Genomic DNA, 16477 nt, shown 5'->3' on the forward strand with positions numbered 1-16477 from the left:
TTTAAAACAAACAAAACATTCAATAAAGAGCATTATCATATATCAAAACAAGGTTTCCAGGATGAATGAACAGTTCTCAACAGAATTTCAAACTGCCAAGAAATCTATAATTACAGTAAGAATTTATCATACCCATCTTGCTTGATAGATTCAGTAATAATAAGAAAAATGTTCATTGATCAACAGACTGAAAATCAGAAGTACAGATGCTTTGAATAGGATAATTGATAAACTGTCCTTCATGGACATAAATAAATAACTAACAAATGAGCAATGGGACATAAATGACAAAGAAGGAAAGCCAATAAATGTTGTGGGAATGGTTATCAACTCTTCATTTCCTTTTCAATCTTGTCCCTGAATATTTTCTCCTTGTGGTACCTAGGAACAAAACTGTAATCACTGAGCCTTCCTTTTCCTTATACCTCATATTCAGTCCACCACCTTATTTTGTTGTCTTTATATATACAATTCCGGAACTCCATCCCCTCTTATTCTTACACATTTCTCATACGGGCCCAAGTCAATGTCATCTCAGGCCTGAGATACTGCACTACACTGCCAATGTTCTTTCCACTCTCTTCTCCATCTAAAACATAAGTTGCTGTGCCAGACACGTGCACAAGATTTTCCAGTGACTTCCTCTCTCCCTCAGAGTTGAAAATCAAAGTCCTGACCCAGGCCCACAGGTTGTGCACCGCCTCTCTGACCTTCTTCCCTACCCTCATTCTGTCACAGATGTACTGTCCTTTCTGTCTGTTCCCACCTGCAGAGCACTATATGTACTATCCTCTCTGGCTGGAGGATGTTCCTACATAGATTCCCAGACTTCTGTTACATGTCAGTTTTGCAGTACAGTATCAGCCTGCCCTGACCATCAACCTATAGAAATACCCACAAACCCCTCATGCCATCACTACCTACTCCATGACAATGATGTGTGATTTCTACATAACACTTGACATCACCAGACAACTGTGCATCTTGTGTTCATTCCTCCTTTTACCAAATGAAAATTTGGTGCCTTGTTTCACAGAATATTTCTCTATCTAAACCAGTGTGTGGCCTGAAAAGAAAAAGAAAGAAACTGACACACATATTTTTTCTATAAGTTCCTAAAATATCTACTTTTCCTGAAGACAGAGCAACCAGACATTGAGATTACATGCCCCTCCCCAACTTCTTGAATAAAAGTTGAAATGTTCAATCTAATGGAATCTAATAGCAGTACCACTTCCTGGTTACAATCTCAACATCAGCATGTAACCCAAAGGTATTCAATCAATTCCCTTCATGCTCAAGCTATTTGATAGTGTTTAAGAGTGAAAATACTATGCATATAATTACAGCGAGCCTGAAAGAAACAGTCAACTAAAGTCAGGTGAAAAATCAGCCCAACATTCAAATATTAAACCTATCAGTGGCATTTACTGCCAAATTTACTTCCTTTTAGATAAGCACACTGACTCAACATTCTAAAATAAGTATGCATAACCAGGAACTTATTAATACTTTTCAAAAATATTTTATCTTCATTGTACAAAGGAGTAGCCATTCAGCAAAGCAACTCGTGAATATAATGCATCTTCATCAGGATTGCCTGATGTTTAATGTTTCATGTTTCTTTTTCCCCTCTTTTTTTTTTTTTTTTGTCGGTCGTGAGGCTTGAACTCTGGGCTTGGGCGCTGTCCCTGCACTCTTCAGCTCAAGGTGAGCGCTCTACTGCTTGAGTCTTTTCCCCCTCTTTACAACTTTCTTTTTTTGTTATTTTTTTAAAACTATCTTTATGTAGTTGGAGTAGGATATAGACAAAGGAACAGTTGAATCATCTACAAAGTAAACAGATATCGTTACAATAAGTACCATGTTCAGTACTCCCATTTTACCCACCTCCATGATGTCTGAAACCATAGGTAATACTAAATATTATATGTTCTGTTTTCCATCTGTACACAGCTATGATAAAGCTTGGAATTGTAAGAGATCAATAATGGCTAACTATAAAATAACTTATACGATATACTACAATAAAAGCTATGTGAATATAGTTTCCTATAATAAAGTTTTACAAATATAGTTTCTCCATTCCCCCTTGCATTATTGACCCAGGTATGGTGGCTCATGCCTGCAAGTCTCAGCTACACAAACTGAACTCCTTTAGTCCACATGGTTAAGGCCAACTTGGAAAACATAGGGAAATGTTGTCTCAAAATAAATATATAAATAAATAACTTATTTATCATGCTTACCTTTCTTCTTTTAGTGGTACTAGATGAGACAATGTCTCCATGATGAATGAGATGAGAGGAAGAGCCAGCATTATGTCATAGCATTGGGCTGTTTTATAGTGATTACTTGAACAGAGGCAAGAAACCCTAGCAGTCAATCTGATAACATTCAGCTAAGGGATGGATGGGCAGGTGGCGTGCATAGCACACATACATGGGACAAGGGAAGATTCGCATCCCAGGAAGGGATAAATGGACAGACATGAGATTTCATCATGCTGTTTTCAGTGACACGCACAATTTAGAACTTACAAACTGTTTATTTCTGGGATTTTCTATTTTGGGACCATGGTTGAACTGCAGGTAATTGAGACCTTGGAAAGTACAACTATGAATAAGAGAACTACTGTAAATGTTCAGCACAGGAGCATTCTAGAAAGGTTTCTTAACTACCCATAGCAAGTTACTTCAGATAAACATTTACACACTTCATTTTTTTTACAAGTCTTTCAATCACAAATTATTTTCTTAGGATAATATACAAGTCCTTTAATTCTGAATGACTTCCCAAGTCCAAGATATTAAGCAAACAAACAAACTGAAGGAAAACAAATCAGGCTAGCTGGGGTCCCAGCCAATGAAAACTTTACTTCATAAAAAAGAAAATAAGGAGCCCACATTCTCACAGGGAGAATGGAAACAATCACCCCAACCATCATCCTTGTGGACAATACTATGCAAATCTCTGAGCACTAAAGAAAGTGGAAGCAGTCAGTTCTGGGGCAGGAGGGCAGAGGTGACTGCCTTTAAAAGAATCTCACAGAAGCACACATGCTTCCTGACAGCGAAGGCGGCAGCAATCCGCACTTCTGCGTTCATTTTAGGACAATGCTCCCCAGTGCTAAAGCTAAGGGACCCTCATTCTTTCCTTAATATTCATACGTGAAGCATTGCTACCATTTGTGACATTTACTTCCTATTTTCATTGCTGAATGCATCACTAACCTATATAATTACACAAAATCATATCATGTATAGTTACAGATAAAATATATTTTTAAACCTATATAATATAGATCAATTGGTTTTTCAAAGGAATTACTCTAAAACACTGGTTAAATGTGACAGTCAAATACATTTTATGAGGCTGGTGCAGTACACAAAAAACTAGCAGGAAGAAACAAGCTAGACCTATTCAGCTGAGAGTTAGCTAAAATTAAGAGTAAAAAGCTGTAATGTGTAATGTATAAAGACATCCTTGGCGATTTGAAAAACAACCGTGCTTTGCTTTTAAATCTTTAGTTGAGTAAATATTTTAACTTCCTGTTCCTGACTTAAATCCATTGTTTAATTCCGGGTCAAGATGAAGTAACCCAAATATGCACTCTGTTATATAAAAGGCCCAGAGGATGAAATTACATCTCTCTCTAATAAGGTCCTTTGAAATCCAATACTAGAGTAACTTAGCAGCCAAATTATTTTTCTTCTGTTAATGCTGATTGAGCAGTAAATAAAACCTAGAAGAAAAACAAACATGCAAAATAAAGTGCTTTACACCTTTGGTTGAGTGTTTTTAAAATGATGCTAACCTACCAACATTAGCAGAAACTCTAGTGTAAATACTTTGTCAGTCTTTATTTTGAGCAGTCATTCTATGCAGTTTCCAGGAGGCTGATTTTTAAATTTCCAAATCTTAAGAGATGCAACACAAAAAGTATGCTCTCACATCTTAGCATCAACATTGAAATCAATCAACAATTCAGCTTCAAAATGCAACGCTAATGCTCTTGCTCTGAGGTTTTTTCCACTCTCAGTCTTCAAGTTTGAATCTGTAAAACAAAGGATTTGTGCAGGGTAATCTATCTGTTCATGCCACTTAGAGCAAGTAGTCCTCTGCATTACTCCATGGCAGGAAGAAAAGGAGATACAGTAGGGAAGAAACTTTATGTACAGGAAACCAGAACATACTTTCAAAAGTTCCTAAAGACCCTCCAAGAAAAGTTAATATAGACTCCAAATCTTACCTAACACATTCCTGTTTTATTTAAAACCAGTAGACTGAGAGAGAAGCATGTCTATCTTTGTCTTTTGTTTACCCTTTTCACATTTCTGGAATGACAGATCTGTGAGTGAAAGAAAAATGTTAACAGGAAACAAAGATGCCAGATCAAGTAATTTTCCTTATAAAACTTCCTAACAATTTCAGGCTTTTTTGTTGAATGCCTGTGTCAGGGTGGAGAATTAAAAAGTAAATGATATTATTCCAACAGTTCACCTAAGAGTGAAAATTGCCAACTCTGGGGACATGAGTTGGTATATGTATGCATTTCACATGTACATTTATCTGCAGCTCTGGCATTACATCAATGTCAGCGATGGGCATCTGCAACTTAGGTCTTAGTTGTAATCTGCCCGCATGTGTCACCCACTGAAACTTAAGTTAGATAATGAAAGCAAAGCAGAGTATATAGGCAATGTTTATTCTTTGTTTTTAAAGTCTAGTTTATTCTGTAACCCTCTTCCACTCTGGCTCCTGACTCCTGACAGAGGAGTTAAAACTGGCTTTATACTTTGCGTCCCAAAGTATAAGCAGAGAAAGCATCCTTTAATCCAAAAAGATAAGAAATGGAAGATTTTTCAAGAACTTTAAAAGAGGCATTCTTTTAAGCTTATGCCAGATAACTTCAATCATACCCTATGGTCAAATCTGACCTAATCACATCTATAAAAATAGATTCTTAATATTGATGTTGACATCCAAGGAAAACAACCCAAGCAACTCCCTCCCGTGGTAACAAAGACATGTTCAATAACCATGCCAGTGTTGTTTTTTTCTCCTTCTTAGCATTTTAATGTAAAAGAAGGGAATGGGCTTTCTGTGCCAAGATAGATTTTAAGTCCTGAGATACATTTTGCCCAAAGAAAACTGATAATGCCTCAAGAATTTATGTGTTGAGTTCTAGGTGATCACCTGCCACTTTTTTTAAACAATGGCTATTGCTAATCTCTATGTTACTTAAGCCCTTGATCCTACCCAGCTTCTATCCACTTTCTGCCCTGGTGTGAACAAATGCACTTGGCTTCTGCTATTAGGAAGAAAGAAAACAAAATAAAACCAACCATAACACTACCACAGGAAATCACCTTGAAATGATCAAGACACACAAGTTCTCTAACATCTTCTGCCCAGCCCCTTTGTCCCTTCAGGCTGGCAAATAACCTGGGTATATTATCCATCAATTCCTTCTCAAGTCCTGTCAGCAACCACATACATGTCCCCTTCCAATTATTAGGAGTCTCTTCATTACTTTCTTATCATCTTCTCTCTTGTTTTGCTTTTTCTTGCCATACCGACCATGGGCTTCCCTTCTGAAGTGCCACCAAAGGCCTTCTCTCTAATTAACAAACAAAATGGCCTCATTTTCAGTCCCTGTGTTCTTGAACTTCTGAGATACCATATGACAACCATCCTCTTAAAAAAATTACCTTTGCCAGCATTGTCCTGGTGGTTCCCCTAAGTATCTCTTCTCAGTCTTTCTCAATCCATCCTCCTTTTCCACAGAACCAAGCGGTCTTCTAGGTTTATCCTTACTCTTCTGCCTTTTCTGAGCCATCATTTCCTCTTATAAACAGTCCCTCAAGGAAAATTGGTTAGCTCATCTAGACATCTCTTCTATGGCCCAAAAAGCTTTCGCTGATACTCGTGACATTTTCTCATAAACCTTCAAATTCAAACACTTCTTTGTCTTTTTGCTTGTTTGTTTTCACATCTTAGAGTTCATTTAGATTAGCATCATCTTACATGGTCATTTGTACATAGCTATGGAGCTATTGTGAGCCTCTGTTAGGGTTATCCTAGACATATACTAATTGTCCTTTTAAGGCATGGACTCCTGCTCCTACATTCTATTTGTGGCATCTCCTGGGCTTGAACCTGCACACATATCCTTCCTGTCCTTCCCCATGGCTACCCTCCACTTCTTTCTATTAACACTGTTTGTTTACTAACTTCAGCAACGCTTCCTCTTCAAGGTCTTTTCATTGATTCTTTCCCTTTAATCCTTCTTCATCACACCAATAGTTTAGCCAGAAGTTCTCAAGGTATGGTTAATAATCTGTATGACATGTATTTTTTTGGAACACAGCTATGTGCATGCAACTGTGTATTGTTTATAGCTGTCTTCATATATCAACTGGTGAGTAGTTAGTACAGTGATGGTTGGGCCAGAAAATTCAAAAGTATCTATAGTTTTGTCCTTTATTTCTGAAAAATGTTGACAGTTCCTTTTGAGTTCACACATTTAAGGCTGCTTAAGCTATTTCCTCATTGCCAGTTCCTAATCTTCCCACACTTAAATTCCTAACGATAGGTTAGGTTTCCTAAAGCATTGTTTGAAATGCTCTCTTGTTCAAAAATTTTGAGAGGCCCAGAGCAGCAATCCCATACATCTCTGTGAGTTAAACAGTAGTGGGCATCACACTGGCCACCCAGGGATATGAAGACATACCAGCTTATCTCCAAAAACCTTTTCAATCTGGCCTCAGCACTTCTCAGCTCCATTTCCCTTGCATACTTCCTCACGTTCCCAACGCTTCTGATCCAGAAATCCCACTGCACCCACCACACACAGCTCCTAGGCAGATCTTATTACCTTCTATTTTGTAGAACTTGATTCCATTACCTTCACTATATTGATTTGTTATCTTTCTTAAATTCTCAATTAGCTCTTTCTCTTTTCATCTCTGTTCCCTCAATAACATATTAAAATATATTAACATGTCAGATAAACTCCCTCCAATACTGTGCACGGAGACATAAATAACCCAGAGATATAAATAACTCACCATAAGCAGATGTCATGTCGATTAGTGGTCCTACCACCCTCGCTCCTTACAGAACACATTCGTGATATTTCAAGACATTTTTGATTTGTCACTAAAAGAAGGGGGGTGCTACTGACATCTAGTGGGTAGATGTCAGAGATGCTGCTAGACATCATATAGGTACAGGAGTATCTCCCACAAAGAATTAACCAACCCAAAGCATCAACCATGTTGAGACTGAAAAACATGAGTGTAGATGGAATCTTCACTAAGCTAGAAAGCTATAAATTACGTCAACCTTAGAAAATGATAACTATTTGTTGACATACTTTTTAAAGTATTTGATAGGTTTGATTACTTCAATGGAAATATCAAAAAATGATGTTTCCGTATATATTCACAAGTGGTTTTATTTATTACTTATTTGCTCTTTCTGTTCACTCTGTTGGATATAAACAGAGTAAGCAGTTCCCAAATATAGTATGTAATTGATGGAAATTTTGGAAGAAATTATATCAAAAAAGTAAGCTCTTGCCCTAAAATAAAGTGAACATACAGAAAGTCTCAAAGAGTAGATGAGTTGTAATGATGGATTAGTGGCTGCTATCACAAATAATTCTATAGGATCTCTAAGAATAGCATGCTGAAGAATAATCAGCAATCTAATATTCTAAAGAACAACAGAAAAGAGGGATTAATTAAAGATTAAGAAGAGATTTATTGGGTTAACTCTAGAATTTCATTAGCTGTTATTAAATTAGCCTGTTTCCTGTAAGCAAATACAGTTTAGATGTAGATACATATGTGAATTTCCAAAAATATTGTTGAAATACAATGTGGAGCCAATGGATGTGTATTAAGACACAACTCATTTGTTGAAACAAACCTTTGATAATATAAATTAATTGACAATAATAATAAAATGTACAAGAATATTCAGGTGCTTTCTTTTTCTTTATTTTTCCTGTTCTCATTTTATTTTATGTCATTTTCACCAAAAGGTTTACTGCTGAGCCACATCCCATGCCACTCAGGCTCTTAATGTAAAACATTTCGTTAGAGAAAGGAATTCCATTGTGAACTATAACCTACTTAATATCCGCTAATATTTTATTTTATGACATATAATACTTAAAATCAATAAACTGTATTTCCTCTCAAACTTTCTACCTTGATCATAAATTTAAGTCACACTCTCCTTCTGAATGAATTAGATAAGAAAGAAATCTATGGTAATATTCAGTACCATCGAAAGCAAACTTTAAAATATCTCAGAGATAAAGATAAAACAGACACTATATAAATGAAACATGTAGAGAAGATCTTTTAGCTGAATGTGAGGAATGTAACAGAAATGACAGGGTTACCATGCATAAAGCAGATTCACAGTGATTTCTATTAAGAAAAATAACATTTTTAATTAAAGATAAAGAACGAAATGGTGAACCAATGCAACAGTGATACTCACAAAATACTATGTTGGAAATGACCTTTATAATTGGGATCCAATGGGAAGAGAAAGAAGGAGGAAACAAGAAAGAGGGTAACACTGTTTGACAAGAATTATACTCATTTCCTTACTTTTATAACTGTAATGCCTCTGTAAATCACCTTTAAAATAAAATAAAAAATAAAAAATTACAGTAAGGTATAATTGGCTACAACTTACATTGCTTCCATACAATTATGATCCATAATGTAAAATTGTATAATAGAATTTTAAATAATGTATGAAAATTAAAGCTTATGGTTGTGGTGTGTGTGTGTGTGTGTGTGTGTGTGTGTGTGTGTGTGTGTGTGTGTGTGTGTGTGTCAGTTCTGGGGTGTGAACTCAGGGCCAAAATACTGTCTCTGTGCTTTTTCACTCAAGGTCCATGCTGTAACCAATTGAGCCACAGCTCTACTTCAGGATGTTTCTGCAGGTAAACTGGAGATAAGAGTCTCACAGACTTTCCTGCCCAGGGTGGCTTCAAACCACAATCCTCAGATCTCAGCCTCCTTATTAGCTAGGATTACAGGTGTGAGCCATGAGCATCTGACTATTTGCCATTTTTTGTGGCGTCCTAGATGGAGCCCAGTTCCTTGAGAATGCTAGGCGGGCACTCTCTCATTGAGCTACATCCTCTACACATCTTACTTTCAGTTGTTCATCTTATAACACTCTCTATGCCAAACTGAAAAACAAGAGACAGACATAACACAATACAAACAGAAAAATATATATATTTAAGGATCAAGTTTATGATGATCATATTTCAGTGAACTGTTTTTAGACTTCATGCATTTTTCTCCAAAAAGTCAACTATGAATTCATGAGATGGTAATAGACTGAGAATAATATTTTAACTTTCTATAATTTGTCAGGCCATTCATTTACCTACCTCAACAACAGAATATAAAAGCTTTTTGAGAAAACATTATTGAGCATCAGCAAGAATTGTTTCAAGAAGAGCACAACATGAAAAATACCTGTCATTATTCTTGAGTAATTCAGAATGTAGACACAGAAGCAAGTAAATAGAAAAGGTTTCAGTTGTAAGAGGTAAACGCTAAAGTGAAGGTAAATCCCAGAGCTCTCTGATAACACATTATAGTGGCTCCTGACTCTGGTGGCTGAGTCTTGTGGCTGTGGGGATAGACATAAAGGAAAGTTGCTCAAGGGGAGTCAACCTTAAATGAAGTCTTCAAGAATGACAGGTAAAGGAAAGGCCCATCTGGGAAGAAGCTGCATACCCAGCACTGGCAAATGAATGAAAACCCCAGAGGGGCTGGGAAGGTGGCTCAGTGGTAGAGCGCTTGCCTTGCATGCATGAGGCCCTGGGTTCGATTCTTCAGTACTACATAAGCCAAAAAGAAAAAAGCCGGAAGTGGTGCTGTGGCTCAAGTGGTAGAGCACCAGCCTTGAGCTGAAGAGCTGAGGGACAGCACCCAGGCCCAGAGTTCAGGCCCCATGACCGGACCCAAAAAAAAAAAAAAAAAAACAAACCAGAGAATCAAGGAGATTTAGAAAACAGACAGAAGACAGAAACGAGGAAACAAGTGATCCTAGTCTCAAATGCTTGACTTAGCACACAGTTCTCTCTAATGGAGAAAAAAAGGGCCTGCAGAGACCAGAAGTAGAGTAGTAATATGATCAGAAAAAGACTTCAGAAGTAACTTAGAACAGTCAAGAGTAGAAGATTCAAAGGAGCTGGAAGACAGGAACAGCCTTGGTAGAGATTAAAATGAGGGAATGGCTAGAACTTTGAGATGGAAGGTGGAAGAAAGGAGGATGACTACCTGTTTCTGACATAACCTTACAGTAGTGGATGGTTCTGCTCCTGGAGATGGATAATATGGCAGCAGAGAAGAAAGGGAGAGAAAGTGGAAGAGAGGAAAGCTGGTCGTTTGTGGACCTAAGAACTTCCGGGAGAGGGTGGGGGAGGGGATGTCCAGAAAGTAGTTGGATAGGCAAGAATGAATCAATACTCATAAAAGAGCACTGACTATCTCCAGTGTTTGTAATAGGAGCTAGCATTTCTCAAGTGTTTGAGGCATGCGCAAACACTCCATGAAACATCTTTTTGTCATTTTCTCCACTTGGAGATGACAAACAGTTTGAGTAATTTCCCATTGGTCATAAGATATATAAGGGTCAGGATTGTGGATTTTATAACTAGAGCCCTTAACAGATTATACTATGCTGTATCATTCAAAAATCCATTACAAATTTTAGGATCTGGTAAAATGAGTTCAGGTCTAATGTATGATATTTAATAACGATATACTGTCTCCTTTATAGATGTTTAACCATCTGTAAAATGATAGCTATTAGTACTCCATTACAAAAGATATGATGAGGACTGGAAAGAGTGTATAGAAAATGCTAGATGGAGTCCACACCTGCTGTACATGGCACCTGCTGTCCTATCTATGTCCAGAGGAAAAACTTCTACTCATAGGAAGACAGCTAACAATCTAAGAACATTACCCTTCATCTCTGGATGAAATTTAATTTCATATGACTACTCTATATCTTAATAAGTGCTATCATTTTTCTAAACATTTTTGAGACATTAATATACTCCTCAAATGTTGAAATGTTATTTAATTCAGATATAAATCATTTCAAGGTAAAGGGGTTGTTTCCTAGAGGATTTTTCTGATCTATTTCTATGGTGAATTCCAAAATGAGAATCGCTGAAATGATCAGGCATGTTGAGGTAATGGAGAGAGTTTTGACTTGGAGTCAGAAGACTAGTGTGAGGTCTCAACTCTGCCACTTACCCTGCCATGCCAGCATGAACAGTCATCTAACAGCTGTAATCACCCTTCTCATACATATATGACCAACACACTGACCTATGAGTTTCTAAATTCAGCAAATAGAGTCAGGCTGAGAAGCAGGGAGGCTCACCCTAAATTTTTGGTCATTAAAACTGGTTGCAAATTAGCATCACTGGGACTGTAAACAATGATTTAAAAAATAGCAATCCTAGAATACTACTGGAAGGACACTAGTAATATAAATCTACAATTTATAACTTCTGGGCATGTTTGGTGAGAGGTGATCTGAACCACCACTCTCTTTACCTTCAACTGAATTCAAACCTTCTTTTATATACACACACTGTGTGTGTGTGTGTGTGTGTGTGTGTGTGTGTGTGTTTCTCTGTCTCTCTGTCTCTCTCACAACTGTCTTAATCAACCATCCTGTCATGCTGAGATCCAGTGTGTTTCAGATATAAGTCCTAGGAGCCCACAAATCCTTCAGTCTCTAGGAAAATGGTGACACTGGTGGGATATTGGTAACCTAACATCTACACATCCACCTATAAATGTGTCCACCTGCACACAAACTGTTAACTAACCCTCACTGTATTAGAACAAAGTGCTGGTCACACGCTCCCTGAGCATTGCCACTCAGCCCCCACCATCACCCGGAAGCAATCTGTAGTTAGAAACCTGTAGGCCAGCAAGGCCAAAACCACTGAGTGGCTGAGGGAAGAGACAGCAGTTGCGATGACTAGCACTCTCAATCAAAATTCATTCACTCATAGTTTTATTTTTAATTGTTTTGAGGTCCCCAGAGGAGCCATTTTTGTTCACTTTAGTAAATAAGCCTGGCAGTTTTTAAAGAATAACATCTCTACTACTTGATAGGCTTCATAGTGTTAGGGCATTTCAATTACTTGTTACATTTTTCTTATAATGATCTACAGGAAGTTAATATATATAATAGATAATAAAAGTAGACTAAGGTCATCTCTTTATGTAAACTGAAGACACAGTTATCACTTCTTTTAAACAAAGTATCTGTGAGAATGGTAGCTATGCAGCACAACCTTCTCCAGTTCACAATTGAATTCACAGTCCACATCTTTGCTAGAGCCACATTGTTATACACAAGTGTCTTATCCCCAGTAGCCTGACGGAAACCTAATAGCATGAGCCAAAAGGACACCTTCCTGGTAAGATCACATCTTCCATGTGACATCGTTTAGCTGTCTGTGTGCAGAAAGTCTTGGGCAACAGACTCGGTAGTGTGTGGGTAGGGGAGGCTCTCCACTCACTCACTGTCTCTGCTTTGCACACCATAAAGAACACTATTAACTTATACAGGCAAAGAAAATTCCCTAGCAAGCCTTTCCCTCAGTAAAATCTGAATCTTAAAACAATTGTGAACAAACTGGTACGTTCTTGGCCTTAGAACAAACCTAGGAAAATAAAGAAAGCCCTTGAGACTGTGGTTTTCATCCATAAAATGAGCAATAGGCACTTTCTCCTACTATGCTTCCTTCTGATGGCCAACAATCTATGCACTATCCAGTGTTTGGGGATCAAAACATAACAAAGGAAGTACATTAAATTGTTCAGCCTGTCTAACATACTCAGCATGATTTCAACACTCTGGTCTTTCAACCTCTAGCTTTCCAAGTGGAAAATCAAGGGAGACATTGAAATGTGACATCATCGTAAAGCAGTACCAGCATACTTCTTGAAAGGTCTGCTTCATGGTATTAAAAGAAAATTTAAAACTCAACAAAAATATGTTTAACAAAAATCTTGCTGTTTTAGTATATTTCTTTTAAGTATGCTTTGCAGTAGTCTTACCAAAACTATTTGTAAGCAAAGATGAGATAGAATAAAGACTTACTGATTGCTCATTTAAATCCTGGGAGTCTTCCATGTGGTTTGCTCACTGCTCCTGCTACAGCCAAGTTGAAGCAGCTCCCTTCAATTAAAAAGTGGGTTATCTAAGGGAAAAAAGAAATAGAGAGAAAAGTAAAGGGTTATCTTTTCTATTCATTTTTTAAGTTACCAATGCATATTAAATTCTAACATGTCATTTGTATAAGTTTTCTGAAGAATGAAAGTCAGTAATATTGTCTCAATATCCAATCTAAATAACAAGTTTACAAATAATAGCATGGTCAAAATTGATTTATGAGAACAGTTACTCAGAAATTTTGTAGGTAGAAGTATTTGAAGATCATTTTGGAGACATAATCTAAAATAAAGAAGACCCTACTTTGCTGAGACATTTATTCAGTCACCGCTAGATTTAAAAATACTAAAAAAAAAATCAAGAACCTACATTAGTCAAACATTTCTAAAAGCACATACAGTAGACGGAGAAATGCAATTTGTTATTGGAGTGTGATAGCTTTTATTATAGAATTATTAGAGGTTCACATTTGCTTGTAAAGAATGAAATGTTAGGGCTGGGAAGGTGGCTCAGAGGTAGAGCGCTTGCCTTGCATGCATGAGACCCTGGGTTCGATTCCTCAGCACCACATAAGCAAAAAGAAAAAAGCCGGAAATGGCGCTGTGGCTCAAGTGGTAGAGCACTAGCCTTGAGCTGAAGAGCTGAGGGACAGCACCCAGGCCCAGAGTTCAGGCCCCATGACCAGACCAAAAAAAAATTTTTTTTTTTAAAAGAATGAAATGTTATGAAATACACAACCGATTTTAAAAAGAATAAATATAAGACTGAAAAAAAATTCTCACATACAAGTGTGAGAAGGGGAACTGTTCAGCTAGCAACGGTGAGTCAATCAGCTAATTCTGGAAAAAAAAGTTAATCTTTATTTCATGCTACGCCATATCAGGTGACTTTTTTCCATATGCCTAGATAAATACAATATTACTTTCTCCATTCAGGGACACTGAATAAGGAAAGCCAGATAATATGAAAATGGTTACAGGGTCAGTTAAAACTACAGCATAGAGTGAGCATAAATTAGGCATGTAAGTAGGCTCTCCCAGTGGCCTCTGTGGCTTTTGTAGGATTAAATTTCAATGCCAGCCTCAGTAACCTGTTTAAGGAAAGACAATGTTGTGTTATTGACAAGAGCTCTCTACAGTATCTAGCTCAGTACCTGGAAAGTTTTAGGCATTTCATAAATGTTGATGGACTAACACAATATCATAAAAATCATACAGAGTATATCTGATGGCATAAATAATAGATAGCCAATAACTGCTATCTTAGAAATTCTTTCTCAAAGATATAGGTTCTTTAAGAAAAATGTTTCATCTTCATTCTTCAGCTACCTGGCTGTCTCCAATATACTTTTTAGGTTGTACTGGGACAAAGGAGCATTGGGAGAAGAGTTATGAACTACTTTTGGACATTTTAATTCTTCATAATATTCAATATTGAAAATTATTTCTTAGATAATTTCATACTCGCCTGATCTATTAATAAAATCTACTTCTAATAAAATCATCATTGATAACAGTTAAACACATTGATAACATAAAATCTAGCATGTTGTAGTCATTTCCCAGGATTTTTCTAAATACCACCAACTGGGTGGGTGACTTAGAGAAAAAGAAATGTATTTGGGGACTGGGAAGGTGACTCAGTGGTAGAGCACTTGCCTTGCATGCCTGAGGCCCTGGGTTCAATTCCTCAGCACCACAAAAGCAAAAAGAAAAAGGCCGGAAGTGGCGCTGTGGCTCAAGCCTTGAGCTGAAGAGCTGAGGGACAGCTCCCAGGCCCAGAGTTCAGGCCCCACGACCAGACCCCCCCCCAAAAAAAAAATGTATCTGGTCACAGTTCTACAAACTACAAGTTCTAAATCAAGATATCAGCAGATCTCTGCTTAGATGCAGGAAAGAATTGTTCTTTGTCTCTTCTGGCTTTGAGGCTTGCTGGCAACCCTGGGCAGTTGTTGGCATATAGAATCATCATTCCAATCCTGGCTTCATCATCACATGGCATTCTTCCTTTCTCACCTGGACTTCTGTGTATGTGTATCTCTGTGTCCAAATTTTCTACCCTTTTTTACACCAAGCCTTAGACAAGGGCCAAGCTAATCCAATAAGACCATAGCTTGACTTGAAAACAACTAGAAAGACTATTTCCAAATGAACCCATATTCACTCATGGGAGTTAGAATATAACTTACGTATAATGTTTAGGATACAATTCACTGACATCATCTATAAAATGATTGCATGAAAATTATTTTAAGATGAGGTTAAGTTTGAAAATAGTACTTCCAGGAAGGATATATTGATTAAGAAATGTGATTATCAGGAAAAAAGTGATCATTTTCCAAGGCACCCATGAACTCATAGTGCTGTCCCTAAATTGAGGAAAATTAAAATGAAGACTTCATTGGAAATTTCTTGCAGCACAAGAAAATTAAGCAAAAAACTGTCCCTCTTGACTAACCATCAGTTCAGAATGTATTTAGTGTCCTAGCTGGATAGTTATTTCCATTAATGTTCCATGTTACAAGAAAATACTTGGCTTTATATTTCCTTGAAATTTAGACTAATAGTTATTTAGCTTGACTTTTAGCAGTAACATGATTTTCATTCTTTGCCAAACTCACAAAGGTACTAAAATATTATGAGCCTAGTGATTTCACATTAGTGAACCAAGTAAAACTGCATGGGCTAATTGCAGACACAGTATTATTTTACATCATAATTTAGCAATGGTTGTTATGCTAAATCCTTTAACATTTAGTTTTCACAAATATATGAGCAAAGGCTGAGAACAATCTGTGAACCAAGTAAGAAAAGTATTACCTTATAAGAAAGATATAAAATTAAGGAATAACAGTAACCCCATGCTATTTTATGAGGCAATAATCTAGTTCCCAGTTCCACTGCATGGCCAGTCCCCCAGAAAAGGTGAATTTTAAACAGAAATCATAGCAACCTCTCCATTCCATGTAAGATTATTCTCTAGCAGCTAAGTTTCAATATACAGACAGTTCCTCAAAGCTTTTCCTTTAACTTTGCTGTAGGGGTGAGCTATAAACTCCTGTGTCTTAAAAAAAATTACAATAAAAAATTCTATAGTTCTTTTATTTTGAATATATGTGATGTATCTATATACCTATATACATATACACATATATGTATATATATTTATATGTGATGATTCTAAGAAATGGAACAAAGGACTGCAGACTGGTCCAGAT

The 16477-nt window shown here is 37.0% G+C and overlaps 1 protein-coding gene across 1 annotated transcript in view; it reads right to left on the reverse strand.

Annotated features, from left to right (window-relative positions):
- Window positions 1–16477, reverse strand: part of Eya4 (EYA transcriptional coactivator and phosphatase 4) — a 233192-nt gene that overhangs the window by 190504 nt on the left and 26211 nt on the right. The window contains exon 2 of the mRNA XM_070010083.1: window positions 13189–13288. Within this exon, the coding sequence (XP_069866184.1) occupies window positions 13189–13221 (33 nt within the window). The 5' untranslated portion in view covers window positions 13222–13288. The remainder of the gene's footprint in view (window positions 1–13188; window positions 13289–16477) is intronic.

Source organism: Dipodomys merriami, unplaced genomic scaffold, assembly GCF_024711535.1.
Source record: "Dipodomys merriami isolate MVZ:Mamm:240054 unplaced genomic scaffold, mDipMer1.0.p SCAF_8, whole genome shotgun sequence".
Taxonomy (NCBI): domain Eukaryota; kingdom Metazoa; phylum Chordata; class Mammalia; order Rodentia; family Heteromyidae; genus Dipodomys; species Dipodomys merriami.